Source organism: Neophocaena asiaeorientalis, unplaced genomic scaffold (genome assembly GCF_003031525.2).
Source record: "Neophocaena asiaeorientalis asiaeorientalis breed wild unplaced genomic scaffold, Neophocaena_asiaeorientalis_V1.1 scaffold345, whole genome shotgun sequence".
Classification (NCBI taxonomy): Eukaryota; Metazoa; Chordata; class Mammalia; order Artiodactyla; family Phocoenidae; genus Neophocaena; species Neophocaena asiaeorientalis.
In genome coordinates this window covers 1947290-1965355 of record NW_020175181.1, presented here as the reverse complement: position 1 = coordinate 1965355, position 18066 = coordinate 1947290, and the positions used below count along the sequence as shown (strand labels likewise).

Sequence of the window (18066 nt, the reverse complement as noted above, 5' to 3'; positions counted from 1 at the left end):
CTGTTTATAGATGTTAGAGTATTACCATCTGTATTAGTATTAGATGGGATACTAGCCTCAGTCTAATTAATAAGTTGTCCAAAACTCTGTATTTAGTGCAAGGGTGTGTCAGTTCAGTCAGTTTTCTTATCAGTATATAGAAAGGATTTCAAGTACACGTATAAGGGAAACACTTTTAGGTCCAGGGAAGTGCTTCCATAGTTTTCCTTTTGTTAGAGCCAATTTCCTTCTGAAATTAAGAGGAGGCACATTTCTAATGCCCTTCTCAAAAACGGGCACTTTATAGCATATTTTGGAAGTAATTTAGAGTCATTGTACTGCTCCTGGCCTAACCCGTAATCGTCTCTTGCCTGGTATACTGTAACAGTCTCATAACTATTTTGCACCTTTGCCCCCCGCCCCGAGTGCATTTTCTACACTGTAGACAGTGGGATCCTTTAATAATATAAATCAGGATATGCACTGGGCTTATGGTAAAATAAAACTCACTGTGGACCTTTGGGTGGTGTCTGCCCACGGCTCCAGTGTCATTTCATACCACCCTTCCTTGCTCACTCACTACGCTGTAGCTCCATCGGCCTCCCTCCACTTTGTGGTCCTTCTACATTTTGTCCTCTGCTTAGAAGGCATCTTGGCATGCACGCCCCCCTCCCAACACCTATAAACCACACACACACCACACACACACACACACACTGCCACACATATATTCTTTATTTTCTTTCTCCTTTTTAAGGTATAAATTATATCCAAACGCGCAGATCTTAAGTACACAATTTGATGAATTTTGTATATGTATGTAACCACCACCATGATAAAGAATTATTTTTAGCATCTCGGAGGGCCCCCATTCAGTCCCTCTCGCCAGACTGCTATTATGACCTCTTTTTGCCGTAAATTAATTTTGTCTGATTTTGAACTTCATGTAAATGGAATCTCCAGCAGCGTGTTCTCTTCAGGATCTCCCTTGTTTGACTCACTGTTCTGTCTTGTACATGCTCTACCTGTCTTCTCATCTTCTAGGACTCAGCTTAAGTGTCCCCTCCCCTGAAAAGCTTTCTCTGAGCACCCTGACCAGGCACATTCCCAGCCCCCTGGTCCTCTGATACAAACACCTTGTTTATTGTCTTCACAGTATTGGTCACATCTTGTGATTACGACTTGTTTTCTTGCTTAGCATCCGTCTCACCCTAGACTGGACTTGGTGAACATAGGAAGCTTTTTGGTCTTGTTCACCATTCTCTTTCTGGTGGCCTAGCACAGTGCCTGGCACAATCATAGGCACTCAGTCACAATTATCTGTTGACTTTACTGAATGAATGAATGAAGAATGAACTCTGCTTTATTTGCTGACTTGTACTGAAGTTAAAAATAAAAAAGTCTTGAAACTTTCTAATATCTGACAGAATATTATCTAAGATAATTCTGGATTTCACTAAGACTTTATGAAAATCTTTTCTCGTGGGTGACATAGACTAATTGCCATAGATGCCAGTATGGAATCCTGCACCCAAATAAAAATGACTAAATGTATTAATAGCAATCTTGAGGGGAATGTTTAGAAGTTCTACCTTGATCAGCATTTTTACAGAGACTTATGTGAAGGCATTGCTAGCATGACAGCTTTACATGCTGAGAGTTTGGGGGGCAGAGCTGGTACCTTGGATAACTGAGTCTGACCCTGAGGAGATCGGAAGAGATAGAAAGATGAGTGGACTCTAGCAAGACGAAATGTTAAAATGGTAAATATAGGGTCTTACACTTAGTTTCCAACAGTCAGCGTCATATTAACGCAGAGAAAGGTGGCTTTGTAGTCTGTATAAGAAAGGCCTGAGGGGGTAGGGTGGCTGTGAAGGTGTGTGTAAGTCTGCAGTATGACTTTGTTGCCTCAGGAAATTAATACTGTGTTGAGCATCTGTTATAGAAATAAGTTGTTGAGGAAGAAGACCTTATAGTCATGTTCTCCTTTGTGCTCATGCACCACTTGAAATATTCCTTTTGCCCTGGATCACACTTTTATTTTGGTTTAACAACAAAATGGATTGTCTGGAGCACTGGTTGTCAAACTGAAGCCCCCGGACACCTGTTTTGTGAATAAAGTTTTATTGGAACACAGCATGCCTCTTTGTTTTCTTATTTTCTGTGACTTCTTTCTGCTTCAGTGGCAGTTTTGGGTATTGTTACAGAGACCATTTGGCCTGCAAAGCCTAAAATATTTGCTCTCTGGCCTTTTCCAGAAAAAGCTTTCCAACCTCTGGTCTAGAGAATTAGACCTAGATGATGAAGAGAGTGAAACTTTGGCAAGAGAGTAACAGCAAAAGGAACATGAGATTTTTTAACCAGGTGAAGAGAAGATTTAGGTGTGACAGGCAGAGCCATCTTCAAATGTTTGAAGCATTATTGTTTGGAAAAAAATTGGACCCTTGTCTGCTTAGCTTTGTTAGGGAAATTGAAAACATGATAGGAAATAGGGGGCGAGGGGAGGATTTTGTTAGCATATAGAAAAGTTGTTTTAACATTGGATTGGGCTATTTCTAGAAGTAATGAGCTTTTTGGTAACCAGAGGCATTTAAAAAGAGGCCAGGGACTTCCCTGGCGGTCCAGTGGTTGGGACTCCACGCTTCCACTGCAGGCCACGCTGGTTTGATCCCTGGTTGGGGAACTAAGATCCGCATGCTGCGCAGTGCAGCCAAAAATTAAAAAATAAATAAAGAGGCCGGGGACTTCCCTGGTGGCGCACTGGTTAAGAATCCGCCTGCCAACGCAGGCGACATGGGTTCGAGCCCTGGTCCGGGAAGATCCCACATGCCGCAGAGCAACTAAGCCCATGCGCCACAACTGCTGGCCTGCGCTCTAGAGCCCGCGAGCCACAACTACTGAAGCCCGTGTGCCACAGCTACTGAGCCCACGCGCCTAGAGCCTGTGCTCCGCAACAAGAGAAGCCACCGCAATGAGAAGCCCGCGCACCACAACAAAGAGTAGCCCCCGCTCGCCGCAACTAGAGATAGCCCTGCGCATAGCAACGAAGACCCAACGCAGCCAAAAATAAATAGATAAAATAAATTAAAGAAAAAAATAAAGAGGCCAGATGACTGTTTTACCTATTCACATAGGTGAGGGGCAGGCACGTGAGAACTAGGTATCTCCTGAACTCTTGTGGTTCTGAGATTCTGCCTTGGAATGATTCTCAAACTCAGGTTGTGGTTCTCAAGCCTTTCTCCAGGGCACTGGATTAGTCTGGCCCAACAGATTGTAGATCAAGCAAGTCCTGCAGGCATTAAACAGGTGATTATTACCTTGTTCAGATATTCTGGTGTATACCAAAGCATCATTCCAATAGAAAATAATATATTTAACAGGCATTAACTAAATTTAGTTTAGCTCCTTTAAAATTTTGCTTATTTTTTCAGGCATGTGGAAGGTGTGACTCATTCTTCTTTCCTCCTATTGATTCACAAGACAGTTTCAAGTTTCTTTGTTTATACCAAGTGATATGTGACCTTGAAAAATACTCAAGTGTGTAAGGCTAGAGCACAGAGTGCTCTTTAGGTTTACTGTTTGCTACCTTTTGTAATCTCATATTAGATTTCCTTGTTATACTTAAGCCTATCTGCTATTATTATTAAAGGTAAAAAATGCAGTTAGGCAAACTGACCTATTTGTATTGAGTTCTATAATCTTTTCATACTTCTACTGGTCTCCTGAAATAGAAATTTAGAGTTAAAACTTGAGAATTTGGGGACTTCCCTGGTGGCGCAGGGGTTAAGAATCCGCCTGCCAATGCAGGGGACACAGGTTCGATCCCTGGTCCAGGAAGATCCCACATGCCGTGGAGCAACTAAGCCCATGCACCACAACTACTAAGCCTGTGCTTTAGAGCCTGCAAGCCACAACTACTGAAGCCCACGCGCCTAGAGCCTGTGCTTTGCAACAAGAGAAGCCACCGCAATGAGAAGCCTGTGCACCACCACAAAGAGTAGCCCCAGCTTGCCGCAACTAGAGAAAGCCTGCATGCAGCAACGAAGACCCAACACGGCCAAAAAAAAAAAAGGTGAAATGTTATAATAGTGGAAATAAAGAGATTTTAAAAAGAGAAAAAACTTCAGAATTTAAAAAGAGGAGCCTTTCAAAATAAAATACCATGAGTAAATGACCTTCTTTTAGACGTAAATTCAAATTATGGAAAGCTGTTGAATGAGAGTCATTCAGCAAACATTTGAATTAAGAGCATTGTACTTTGTACATCGTATTAACTATTCGTGTGATGTCAAATTGTTTTCTTCTGATTTGGACTCTTTACAACTTTTGTACTTTGCAGTAGATGGTGGACTTGAAATGTGTGGTTTTCCAGTTTATCTGACCTGCTGGCTACGTCATGTGGGTCTGGGTTCGGACTTTGGTGAAATGGAGGAGGCCGTGGCCCTCCCGCCTTGTCATTGGCAGCTTTTCAGGGTTCATATTGGTTGCATGGCCTCAGGTCTGAAAACTTAAATTCAGGCAGTCCTATCAACTGGGGACTCCTTCATTCTACAGAGGTTCAGGTGTCATGGTATCTGTTATGTGGAAAAGCTTTGCAGGCTGTAGAGAACCATGCACGTAGAAGTTGATTTTAGCAAGAACAGTAATACTCATTTAAGGAGGCTCCAGCTGAGAGTCTGGATGCAGCTGCAGAGCTTCTTCGGCCAGTGTTCTCCTTCACCATTTTCTTTCCACTGTCTGTCTCAGATCTTTTGTCCAGGATATCGCATTTCATCAGAATGAGTTGGAGAAATGGAGGCACTCAGCCATGGATTCTGTTGAGTAAAAATTTGACTTACTAGCTAACTCTCTTTGCTAGTAGTATTTTAAATTATTTCTATTTATTTACTTTTTTGCTCCATCACACTTTTAAATCTTGAAACACTGATGAGAAATATTTCCTGCATATCCATAAAACATTCAGGAAGAAATATTGATCTTTAATTATGATTTTTTAAAAAATCAGTTGCTCAGATGCTTACTACTTATTTTTGGGTTGGCCTTAACAGAAAAACCTGAACGAACTTTTTAGCCAACCCAATATATTCATACTAAACAAATACAAAGCACAGTTGAAACTTTTTTCAGGCATTTGACTAGTATGACATCTTTTAAATGACAGCTTGTTGAATTAGGTAGTATTCCCACTCCCTGAGGGTGAGAATTAAGTTGTCTCTTACCTATTTTGTATCCCTTCTTCCCCACACCTAGTGGATGCTTCCTACATGCCTGGCACTCCAGTGTGTATGTGTTTGTGTGTTTGTGTCTCTGATGAATAAGTCATCAACATGACTCTTAAAGTATTACATAATTACATACATATATTTTGTTAAAATTTTCTTTGAAGTTTTACTAAACAGCTCAACGATTGGGGAATACATTTGAACACCCTAACCTGTTGTTTTCTTCCTTTGCTTATTTAAGCAATCCATTTTCCAGCTGTAAAGGGATCTGTCATTCCTTTGGTGCTCAAAACACAGTAATGGTACCTAATGCTTATATAGCACTGTGGGCTAGGTACTGCTCTAAGCACTTCCTGTATGTTATCAGTTTATCTAATCCTTATGGCAGTCCTTTAAGGTAAAGGCTGTGATCCTCATTTTACAGGTGAAGCAACTAAGACAGAGAGGTTAAGTAACTTACCCAAGGTTGTATGTACCATTAATAAGTGCATTAGTAATGGTGTCAAGGGTAAAACAGCTAGATTCCCGTTAGTTGAGAGGGATGAAGGAGGTTGAGAAAGTCAGTGTGTGAATGCACACAGTGTGCTCATTATCCTGCAAATAGGTGAGCACTTGAAAGCAATATAAAATTTTCTGCTGCAACATTGTAATATTATAAATATTATAAATATTATACGAAGATGTGCGTGGCCATCTTTGCCCCATTCAAATTGCTTCTCCAGTTCTGTTATTTAGAAGAGGACATTGTGTAACTAGATACATTCTCTAGATTTTTTTTTTTTACTATTATTTTCTTTTTAAAAAAAATTTATATATTTTTGGCTGTGTCGGGTCTTCGTTGCTGCACGCGGGCTTTCTCTAGTTGCAGTGAGCGGGGGCTACTCTTGGTCGCGGTGCGCGGGCTTCTCACTGCGGTGGCTTCTCTTGTTGTGGAGCACGGGCTCCAGGTGCGCGGGCTTCAGTAGTTGGCGTGCACGGGCTCTAGAACGCAGGCTCAGTAGTTGTGGCGCACGGGCTTAGTTGCTCCGCGGCATGTGGGATCTTCCCGGACCAGGGATCGAACCCGTGTCGCCTGCATTGGCAGGGGGGTTCTTAACCACTGCGCCACCAGGGAAGTCCCTGTACTATTATTTTCATTTGAGAAATGTTGTTCTAAATACTTGCTGGTATGCAAAGGGTTAGCTCTGAATATTTCTTTTCATTTCTTAACAGTACAGTGCTGTGGATACCAATCCGCTCTCTCTGTATGTCATGCATCCATTTTGGAACACCGTAGTGAAGGTAAGATGATTAAGAAGCATGTACTTAGGTTTCAGTAAGTTTTAAATATTTTAAACTATTTTTTGGAGTATTACAGACCAACTGTCAGTTCAGTAAGACGTTTAGAGAAACCGCCTCTCCCGTCCTCCTTTCCTTTAGTCACATACCTTTTGATTTATCTCATCATTGAAGTATAAGCTTATACTCTAGATCTATCATATTTATAAAATGCTTCTTAAATTTTTCTAAAATAAATATAATGTTATGATTATAAAAGTTCGTTGATTACAGAATTATTTAAAATATAGAAAATAGACTTATTTCTATTAACTGATTACGGTTTATAATTTGATATATATATATATATAATTCCTGTATATATGGTCTTTCAAATTGATAGTTTTTGTTTTGACACATTTGCATGTTGTGGTATGTAGTAGACAGAGAGATTTCTCTACTTTAATTATTCTGTAATTATTTTGAAACAAATAGGTATTTCCTACTTGGCTGGCTCCAAATCTGATAACCTTTTCTGGCTTTCTGCTGGTTGTGTTCAATTTTCTGCTTATGGCATACTTTGATCCTGACTTTTATGCTTCAGGTAAGATTATTACCTTAATATAAAATCTTAAATGTCTAAATAGCAAAAAATGAGATATGGTTATTTTCTGATTCTATTAAGATGCTTGCATTTCTGAAAAGTTTTGAATATTAGAAGGGTTGTAAAATGTTAGAATTGTGTGTAAAGGCTAAGTTGTGTTTTCACAATCTGTTATGTATGTTTCTAATAAGTTCTAGAAACCGATTTGGCTATTGAATTTAGATATGCTGTCTAAAAAGCAATGAGGTTTTTGTAAATAAAGAGTAATGGGATTTATAAGAAGATGGAAAAGTAGGACCGTGAAGTTTTGCCTGAAAATGAGTATAAGCAAGGCCCAGCATACCTACCAGTTCCAGAAATATCCCTTTCCCTTTTCTAGGTATGGAATAAAACTCCCCTTTTTCTAAAGGCAATGTGGTCTCTCTTTCCTCTGCTCGCACTTGTACGTACCTTTAATAACTCCCAGTTTCTTCTGAGAATGGTTGTTAGACCTTAGATATTTACTGACAGAAGTCTGGCCCCTTACTGAGGATGGGAGGCAAAATGCACCTTTGGAGGCAGTTTTCAGCTTATTCCCAATGGCTTCCTTCAGACCCACTGCTATCTTACTTCTTCCCACACCCCAGCTTCTGCCCCGGCTGGACAAGAGAATCTGGAGCACATCTGGGATGAGGGGGGATATGTGGGAAACAGTTTATTCTTATTGCTTAGCTGGTGGATGGAGTTGAGAGGAACAGAAAGATGGAGGTAGATGAGTATTTTTTGTATTCTAAGTTAGAAGATATTTTCCAATAAGAATACTTATAAATGATGTAGTCAGGAGTTTTAGTACTATAATTCCGGGGTCCCCAACCCCTGGGCTGCGGACCAGTACCGGTCCTCGGCCTGTTAGCCACCGGGCTGCACGGCAGGAGGTGAGCAAGGGTCGGGCAAGCGAAGCTTCATCTGCCGCTCGCCCTCGCTCGCATTAACCACCTGAAACACCAGCACCGCCCCCCCCACCATCCATGGAAGGATTGTCTTCCATGAAACCGGTCCCTGGTGCCAAAAAGGTTGGGGACCGCTGCTGTAATTCATCTGTGTTGTGGGTTCAGCAGACGCTTGTGCACTGACCTAGAGAAATTAACAATCACTGACAACATTGTTTTTGTAGGAGAATTTGGAGTTTCAAACACTTACTGACTTTTGATATTATAGGAATTATGAATATTGAAACTCTGCCTAGGCCTGACTTTATCAACTGAAAATTTTAGCCATAGCTTCTGTATGTGTAATAAAATGGTAATTCAAGATCAGTACCACTACCATGCTTAAATTTCATTAAGCATGGCTTTGATATTGTGGGGTTTTTTTAAATTGTATTTTAATCCTCAGAACAGCCTCAAAAGTTTATCTTTGAAACTAGAAATAGTATTTTCTCTGACTAAATAAGACTATTTACTTAGTTACTAAGAGAACTAAAAATACGTAAATATATGTATTTCTCCAAGTCATACAACTTGAAGGGCCAGATTAACCATCTAGTCCCAGTATATTTGGGAAGTGGAAGACAGGAAGGTTAAATGGTATATTCAGGGCCACACTGCTCGTTGGTCACAGAGCCAGGACTAGAACCCAGAGCTGAATCTCACTTGTTTTATCTTGGGGGGGAGAAAGTGAGGTCCAGACATTTCAGAACGATTTTGTTGCCAGAATCATCCAGTTGAGGTAATTTACCTAGACACAAATCGAAAGGTCTTTTGTTCAGCTAATTAATAATTTAGTGAGAGAGTATAGGTTGAAAGCTTAATACGTGTTTGTAGTATAATCATAAACAACAAGGATCAGATTAAACACAAGCATTTTTTGAATTCCAAAAACATTATTTTTCATTCTAGGCACATAAGTAATTTTCAAGTGAAGATAGTCAGTCTTGAGTTATGATTAAAGTTCAAAATAAATGCCTGTTGTTTATGAGGGGTTGGGCAGTTACTTTTGTTTTGTCAGAGTTTGCTGATACATTCTAATATTTACCTAGTTCTGCATTCGAAATATATTGTAAAGTACTTCAGCTTCTGTTTAATAAATAGAAACATTTCTCATTGGCAGTATGGGCTATGGTAAGAACAATTGTACTTAGACTGTGTTAAAATCTGAGTTGCTTTCCTTTACAGCACCAGGTCACAAGCATGTACCTGATTGGGTTTGGATTGTAGTAGGCATCCTCAACTTCGTAGCCTACACTCTAGGTAAGAAATTGGCAAATAGTCAGTGGCTGCTGAAACTGTCAGCAACGATAGCACCAAACGTTTTCTCCTGTGCTTAATTCATTTTAACTAGGGTTTACTAATATCCTGTTCAATTTGATAAATACGTTCTTGAGTTCCTCTGTGAAAAATATTGTCATTTGCTGGGAATTCAAAGAATAAGATAGGAGTTGGCAAACTACCACTTGTATGCCAAATTTGGCCTGTTGTCTGTTTTTTTGTGTTTTTTTTTTTTTGCGTTACGCGGGCCTCTCACTGTTGTGGCCTCTCCCGTTGCGGAGCACAGGCTCTGGACGCACAGGCCCAGCGGCCATGGCTCACGGGCCCAGCCGCTCCGTGGCACGTGGGATCTTCCTGGACCGGGGCACGAACCCTTGTCCCCTGCATCGGCAGGTGGACTCTCAACCACTGCGCCACCAGGGAAGCGCCTGTTGTCTGTTTTTGTAAGTGAAGTTTTACTGGAACACAGCTATGCTCATTCCTTTACGTGTCTGTGGCTGCTTTCCTGCAGCAGAGACATAGTTGAGTAGTTGTAACAGAGGCCATTTGGCCCACAGTGCCTAAAATATTTACTGTTTGGCCCTTTACAAGAAATATTTCCCAACCCTGGAGTAAGACATCATTTTTGCCATGAGTTTGGGAAGCAGTACTGACATATCAAATAACTGCAGAATACTGAGAGAGATGCTGTAATAGAGCATAGTGGGAGAACAAATATAGAAGTGATCAATTCTCATTTGGTGGAGGGGGCGTGGTCAGGGAAGTCCACTGGGCCAGGCTACACCATGTATTCTGCCAAGGGTGCGTTTCGTTGGGATCATCTGTGTGACTTGTCCTGCATTCTCCTATTCTTCCCTGCTTTATTTTTCTCCATAGCACTTAAAACCATATGACCCCCTTGTATGTTGTCTGCTCTAAAATGTAAGTTCCTTGAGGGTGGGTACTTTATCTTGCTCGCTGTGTACCCAGTGTTATAAGAACAGTGCCTGCTCCATAGGAGGTACTCAGTATGTGGTTTTTAAATGAATGTGAAGTAGCAGACCCTGACTTAAAGTTGCTTAGGTCTCTTCAGATAAAAATGACTTGTATTCATAAAACCAGGGTAATTTGGTACAGGATTAAATGCTGATGTGGTGGATGACCAGAGCTGCAAGAGTTTGGGGAAGGAAGAGAATAAAATCAAGAAGAATTAGGCAAAAACTTAGTTAAAAGATCTACATTTAGACAGAGACTTTTGTGCATTTGTTATTAAAGATGAGTTGGTTTTAATGGGACTTCCCTGGAGGTCCAGTGGTTGAGACTACGCACTTCCACTGCAGCGGGCACGGGAACTAAGATGCCACATGCCGTGCGGTGTGGCCAAAAAAAACAAAATTTTTTTTTTGCTATAGGATTTGGTTGCCAAGGACTGCAAGAGGAATAGGGAAAAGGAGAGGCCTGTGTGCTCTGGCTTTTAACAGCATGTCATAAGAGTCTTTTTTTTTTAATTAATTAATTTATTGGCTGTGTTGGTCTTTGTTGCGGTGCGTGGGCTGCTCACTGAGGTGGCTTCTCTCTTTTTTTTTTGGGGTACGCGGGCCTCTCACTGTTGTGGCCTCTCCCGTTGCGGAGCGCAGGCTCAGCGGCCATGGCTCATGGGCCCAGCCGCTCTGCGGCATGTGGGATCTTCCCGGACCGGGGCACAAACCCGTGTCCCCTGCATCGGCAGGCGGACTCTCAACCACTGCGCCATCAGGGAAGCCCCTCTTTTTTTTTAAAATTAATTTATTTTTTAAATCTTTGGCTGCATTGGGTCTTTGTTGCTGCGCGCGGGCTTTCTCTAGTTGCGGCGAGCGGGGGCTACTCTACGTTGTGGTGCGCGGGCTTCTCATAGCGGTGGCTTCTCTTGTTGCGGAGCACAGTCCCTAAGCGCATGGGCTTCAGCACTTATGGCACATGGACTCATTAGTTGAGGCGCACGGGCTTAGTTGCTCCATGGCATGTGGGATCCTCCGGGACCAGGGCTCGAACCTGTGTCCCCTGCACTGGCAGGCGGATTCCTAACCACTGCACCACCAGGGAAGTCCCGAGGTGGCTTCTCTTGTTGCGGAGCACAGTCCCTAAGCGCATGGGCTTCAGCACTTATGGCACATGGACTCATTAGTTGAGGCGCACGGGCTTAGTTGCTCCATGGCATGTGGGATCTTCCCGGACCGGGGCACAAACCCGTGTCCCCTGCATTGGCAGGCGGATTCTTAACCACTGTACCACCAGGGAAGTCCCCGTAAGAGTCTTTTGAAGTACTGTACCATCTACCTGTTTCAGGTCTCCACAATTCTGGCAAAAATCCTGATCTAACATGAACTGTTGGTTGCAAAACCTGCCTTGAAGCAACAATTTATAGCCTTCATTTATACTACTAGTGTGACTATCCTTATGCTTTGCTGCAGAAATATCAGTGTGTTTGATCACAGGGTGCTGCTGTAGGTTCTGCTGGTGGCTTTTTCATAATATATAGGTTATGCGCTGAATTGCCTTTCTTATGAAAAAACATTGTGAGACTTATCTAGACCCCAGACTTATGGGGCTAGAACGGGTTCAGTGAGAAGACGTACAAAACCTAATTAATATTGTAGTTCATGAATATAATATTTGTAATAACTGCACAGAAGTTGCACTGAGAATAGGAAATTAAGCCAGCAAATAATAAGAAAAGACTCTTAGGATATATTTTAACTACTTGGGGGCAGAAAAGTTCCCAATCCTGTATAACAGAGATCTACAGTGTTTGGGCCAGAGTCTGAGATTCATCCTTTCATATATTCCTTCAACAACATTTTTAAAGGCCCTCTTTGCCACAAACTGAGCTAGGCACTGGGGATAACACTGTGGTGAGCAAGATAAACACAGTAATGATAAGGAATTTTTAATTCCTTGAATCTGAATCTTTACAATTAGTCTAATTCTGATGCAAAACTGTTTCTTTGGAGGAGGAATTTTTATAGTTCAGACTCTTCTTCCTTTTTAACTAGGTTGTACCATTCTCTCTTCCTCTCCCCCCCCCCACCCCTCCGACTCCTCTGTTTTCGCCCCTGTGTGAAAGTATTCCAGTGTGCTTTCTCTTTCTCTTTCTCCTTCCTTATTCCCTTGGTAATCCTGATCCTTAACACTATTGAGTTGACTCCCGTGTTAGTATCTAGCCCTTATCTATCTTCTGAGTTGCTAGTAAGTATCCTTAGGTTGAGTTGTTCGACATTACCATATGGATGTCCTGCTAACGCTTCAATTTCAGCATCTAAAACTGTACTCAACTCTTTTCTATCAGTCTTGCTCCTTCAGATTTTCTTATTTCTGTTAATACTACCACTCTCTTAGTTACACAGACGGGAGATTTTGGAGATGGTCTTCTTGTCCTTCGGCCTCACCTCTCCTCTTTGGTTGCACTGTCATTTTTATTTTCTTAATGTCTCGCCTTCCTCCAGCTTTTTATGCCCACTGCATTCCATCTCAATTTAGGCCTACTAAGTAGGGTTCCTCTCCCAGCCTGTCCTTCCCACCAATATCAAGTGGGTCTTCCTGAAGCACTGCATTGCTTTTCTCTTTGTAATCCTCTACTCAGATAATTGTAGTAGCTCCTCAGACTCTCTGATACCTTTAAACTGGCTCGGACCTTCCTTCTAGCCTCTTTAGACTGCCATCTTCACATACTAGTTTCTGGTCAGATTAAAGTACTTGGCATTCTCTGCACACACATGTGCTTTTCCATCTCGGTGTTTTTGCCGATAACACTCCCTCCTCTTGAAATGACACACTCCTTTATCTCCTATCTACCGAAATCCAACTCATTCTTTATGTCCCCACTCAGATTTCATCTTGTCTGGAAAGCCAGTCTAGCTTATCTTAGCCTGAAGAGAACTCGTCCCTTTTCTGTACTCTTCTCTGGTTTGTGATACATCATATCTGTAACTGTCATGTTTTGTCTCCGTTCTCAATTGTAAACTCTTTGAGGGCACAGACTTAGTTTATTCTAAGATTTTTTTATAGTCTTCAGAGCATCAAGAATAGTGCTTCGCAGGGAACTCTACTCAATACCCTGTAATGACCTATATGGGAAAAGAATCTAAGAAAGAGTGGACATATGTAACTGATTCACTTTGCTATACAGCAGACTAACACAACATTGTAAATCAACTATACCCCAATAAAAATTAATTTTAAAAATAGTGCATTGTACAGTTTCAATAAATTTTTTTTGAATTTTATTTTATTTATTTATACAGCAGGTTCTTATTAATTATCCATTTTATACATATTAGTGTATATCTGTCAATCCCAATCTCACAATTTTTTCAGTAAGTTCAATTTATTCAATAAATTTATTCGTTTTTTCTTTCTTTTTTTTTGCGGTATGCGGGCCTCTCACTGTTGTGGCCTCTTCCGTTGCGGAGCACAGGCTCCGGCCACGCAGGCTTAGCGGCCGTGGCTCACGGGCCCAGCCGCTCCGCGGCATGTGGGATCTTCCCAGACCCGGGCAGGAACCCGTGTCCCCTGCATCGGCAGGTGGACTCTCAACCACTGCGCCACCAGGGAAGCCCAATACATTTATTCTTATATTTACTCAACACCTACTGTGTTGCAAACAAAGCCTTTTTGGAAAGCACTTAAAATTATGGAGGTGGTCAATCTGTAAAGAAGTAACTGTGATATCAAACAAGATGAAACAGGTGTTATGACTGAAGTAACAGAGTGTTTTTGGATCTTAGAGCAAGGAATGGTTAGATAAATTATAATGAACAACTATTGAATATTCTCTGGAGGGTTAAGAATTTGCGCCTAGTGGAACAACTCAGTTAGTTGTTACGCAGATTTGGAGGAATTCAGAGTCCAACTAGAATGCTTCTTCCTGAGATCTGAAATAGACACCATTCAATGTGATTTAACATTTTCATTTTTAGATTAAGCTTTGAGAAATTACAGGTTTTATTTCTGAAATCTTTGCATTGTAGCAATTAAAGGTTGGATTTTTACAGTACTGTCTGATAGTTATAATTTAGTTAATTAACATTCCTATGATATGCTCGTCTGTTTTGTTTTGTTTCTCTCCATTTTATTAAAGAAGACTTTCTCCAGACTGGTGCAGTTGTTGACCTATTCCTGTGGTAATGTGTTTTTTGTTGCAGATGGTGTGGATGGAAAGCAAGCCCGTAGAACCAATTCCAGCACCCCGTTAGGGGAGCTTTTTGACCATGGCCTGGATAGTTGGTCATGTGTTTACTTTGTTGTAACTGTGTATTCCATTTTTGGACGAGGATCATCGGGTGTCACTGTTTTTGTTCTTTATCTCCTGCTATGGGTAGTTTTATTTTCTTTCATCCTGTCCCACTGGGAAAAGTATAACACAGGGATTCTTTTCCTGCCATGGGGATATGACGTTAGCCAGGTGGTAAGTATGGGTTCTTCCTTAAATTTTCAACATTGCCATGAATTTTGGGGAAAGTTTTTGTTACTCCTTCTTTATTGACCTTTTGCTTTTCTGGTTAGAACTGATGGGTGCTTTGACATTTTTTTCCTTTTTATTTTATATTATTTTTACTTATTTATGGAAAATTTCCAATATGTACAAAAGTAGAGAGAATAGTATAGTGAACCCTTATGTACCTGTTACTTAGCTTGAGCAGTTAACACTTGGCCAGTCTAGTTTCACATGTACTCTTCCTCACCCTCCTTCCAGTTATTTTAAAGGAAAATCCTGGCATTATGTGATAAATATTTTACTATATATCTCTAAGTGGTAAGAGTTCTTTTTAAAAAACATAATTACAATGCCATTATTACACCAAAAAATGAACGGTTTCTTAACAAACATTCATTGAAACTGATTTTATAAAGAAAGGCGCTTATAATTAAATTGTTGGCTTTTTGTCTTCATTGCCAACTTTTCAGTGAGTAGAGAGATTTGTTTTCCTCTTACTTTATAGGCTTGCTATGAACTCTCCCTGCCTTAGAATCCCAGCTTTTTGTGTTGCCATTTTGCCCGTCTACACCTAAGGCTCCAGTAAAGAATCAGAAGTTGGAGTGTGTTTGAAGAAAATGATTGGGTGGGCAAATTGGAACGTCGTGTGGCTAAACCAATCTACGAGGTGCCTTATGAGGCCGGTTGTTTGCATTGTCTAGAAGTTAGTTATTTTATGGTGTTGTTGGCTGAAAAAACTATTTTTAAAGGCAAGACTTGCCACCATATCAAATTTAAGCATACTTCTTGCTTTTACTAAAGCTGTTTACGAGACTTCTGCTGCATAAAGCGTTACTGACTCCCTGATCTTTCCAGCTGTTAATGCTCTGTATATTTTTGTCTGCATTTTCCTTCCAGACTATTTCCTTTGTCTACATAGTGACTGCGATTGTGGGAGTTGAGGCCTGGTATGAACCTTTCCTGTTTAATTTCTTATATAGAGACCTATTCACTGCAATGATCATTGGTAAGAAGCTCCATGTTGAAGCCTGTTGTAACATCGCTTTGTTATCAAAGCCAGTGTTTGATTATAACCAGCAGCACTTCCCCGCCTGCCCTCACGCCCTGCAGCAAAAGCAGAACCCCGCAACCCTGTAGGGTTTCAGCCAAACCCTTAAGGAAAATAAGGTTGCTTTGTTTTGCTTTGTTTTGTTTTTGTTCAGCACCAAGTTATTTCTAATCAGAAGGCAATACCGAAATAGATCACACAAACCCCGTAAACTAACTATTCAAATTAATCTAGACTGTATTGGAGGATCCACATTTAGTTGGACGTTAGGTATTGATTTCAATACTTATCTCAAAATTGAAGATTGTTAGTTTGAGGAAATAGAATGACGAAACACAGAGTTTACTTTATAATACATCCACTCCAAAAATTGAGCTTCTGTTCCTCTCAGATACTCTTTTTCTTAAGCCTTTGAATGCTAGGTAAAGGTTTTGATCATGGTACTGATCATGGTAATGTTTCCTTTTTGATTTTAGCCAAAGGGGATATGTACAGGATGATTGAGTGGAGGGAGAGTGTTTTTATGGAGAGAGGCAGAGAGGAAGAGGAATCTGGGTTGTTATTTGGGGCACCAGGAGTGACACTAAGACCTTTGTAGAGTAAAAGAAAAAAACTTGTTGGCTGTTGCTCTGTTCTCTTATCTAAAAATTAATCTTCCCTCCGTGTGTCTGTGAACCTTGGTTACAGAATGGGAATTGAAGGCTTAGAAACAGCTGAGAAGATGGTGCCTTAAGCACTGGCTTTCAGAAAAGGAGTAGTTTGGGGATTTTCTGTGGCTCTGGACTGCAGATGTTTTAGGAACCCTGCTGTAATCTAATAAATGTTCATTTTTGGGTGCCTCTATAAACTGATTTCTTTACCTTGAAAAGGCGAGCTATTTTTCATCTCCAGCTGTCGTTCATGAGTGAATCTTTTGATTTATGCAGCTTGTCCTGTGGTGGGTGTGCTGCATTTTACATTTAAATATTTATTTAAAGATAAAATGGAATCTCCGACATAGGAGATATATTTTTGAATGTTAAGTGGGTACTTTAATAGGCATATAAATTTCTTTGTAATTTATAATTTTTGGCAGCGATACTTATTAGGTAATGGTACTTCCTATTGCATCACATTAGGGGGCACACGATAGCTGGTTGTCTTTCTGTCTGTGGTATCAGTAATGACTAGAGGGATGAGGTATTGTACATCTGTTCCATCTCTTCCCAAGTTCTGCCTCAACTCTTCACCTAGTGGTACTAACAGTCGCTGGTGATCATTGCTTAGGAATCCATTCATTCAGTGGATAGCCAGGGGAATAAAGTTTGTTTTTTGATAAAGTACCTCATAAATTCATACTGATAATTCCAAATCATATTTGATGATACAGATCTTCTTTTACTTAACCTAGTTGATCTTATATTTGTGTGTCCTTTAAACTCTGACAAAAGTCTTTGCTTTCAACGACACAAAATAATTATACCTTTGTGTTATTCCATAAAATACCCACAACAGTCTGAGAATGTAGTTCCAAAATCAGTGACATATGGTTACTGGAAATTGTCGAAGATTTTGGTTTTTTGCAGTTCCATTTGCCCTATGGTTTATCCCACTAGAGAATGCCCAGTCAGGTTATTATAGTCTAAAGTCCTCATTCTGTGGTTATGCCACCATCTGTGGATATGTACATTTAAGTTAGTTTCATTTTACTTTTGATATTTATGGATTACTTTTTCTTTTAAAATTTATTTTTCCTTTATAATTGTGTAATGTATTCACATGATTACAGAGTCAAATCTATATATAAAGCAAGACATATTCAAAGAAGTCTAGTCTCTATCACTACCCTAGCCTTTTCCTCCCTCATAGTTAACTATTCTTAGTTTTAAATTTTTTGGTTTATCTTTTCATTGTTTCTTTCTTAATATAAGTAAGTGTGTGTTGGGGGGGGTTATCACCCCCTTTCATAGATAAATGGTAGCATACCATACATATTTTACTACACGTGCTTCTTTTTTTTTCCCCCTCTGCATAATAGTATATCTTAGAGATCACTGCATAGTGATGTTTAGGGATCTTCCTCATTTCTTCTTACAGCCGCCTGGTACAATACTTCATTGTGTGGATGTACCATCGTTTGTTCAAACAACCTTCTACTGATGGACATTTGTGTTATTTCCGGTCTTTTGCTGTTGTACAAATTGCTGCAATAAATCGTCTTGTACATATATATGTCTGTTCATATTTTTCCCAGGGTACTTTGGAAGAGGTCTCTAGAA

At 40.4% G+C, this 18066-nt stretch overlaps 1 protein-coding gene across 3 annotated transcripts in view; it reads left to right on the top strand.

Moving 5' to 3' along the window:
* Positions 1–18066, top strand: part of SELENOI (selenoprotein I) — a 43891-nt gene that overhangs the window by 11074 nt on the left and 14751 nt on the right. For all 3 annotated transcript variants that reach the window (XM_024764497.1, XM_024764495.1, XM_024764496.1), the window contains exons 2-6: positions 6414–6482; positions 6954–7062; positions 9216–9290; positions 14468–14730; positions 15658–15766. In XM_024764497.1, the coding sequence (XP_024620265.1) occupies positions 6414–6482; positions 6954–7062; positions 9216–9290; positions 14468–14730; positions 15658–15766 (625 nt within the window). The remainder of the gene's footprint in view (positions 1–6413; positions 6483–6953; positions 7063–9215; positions 9291–14467; positions 14731–15657; positions 15767–18066) is intronic.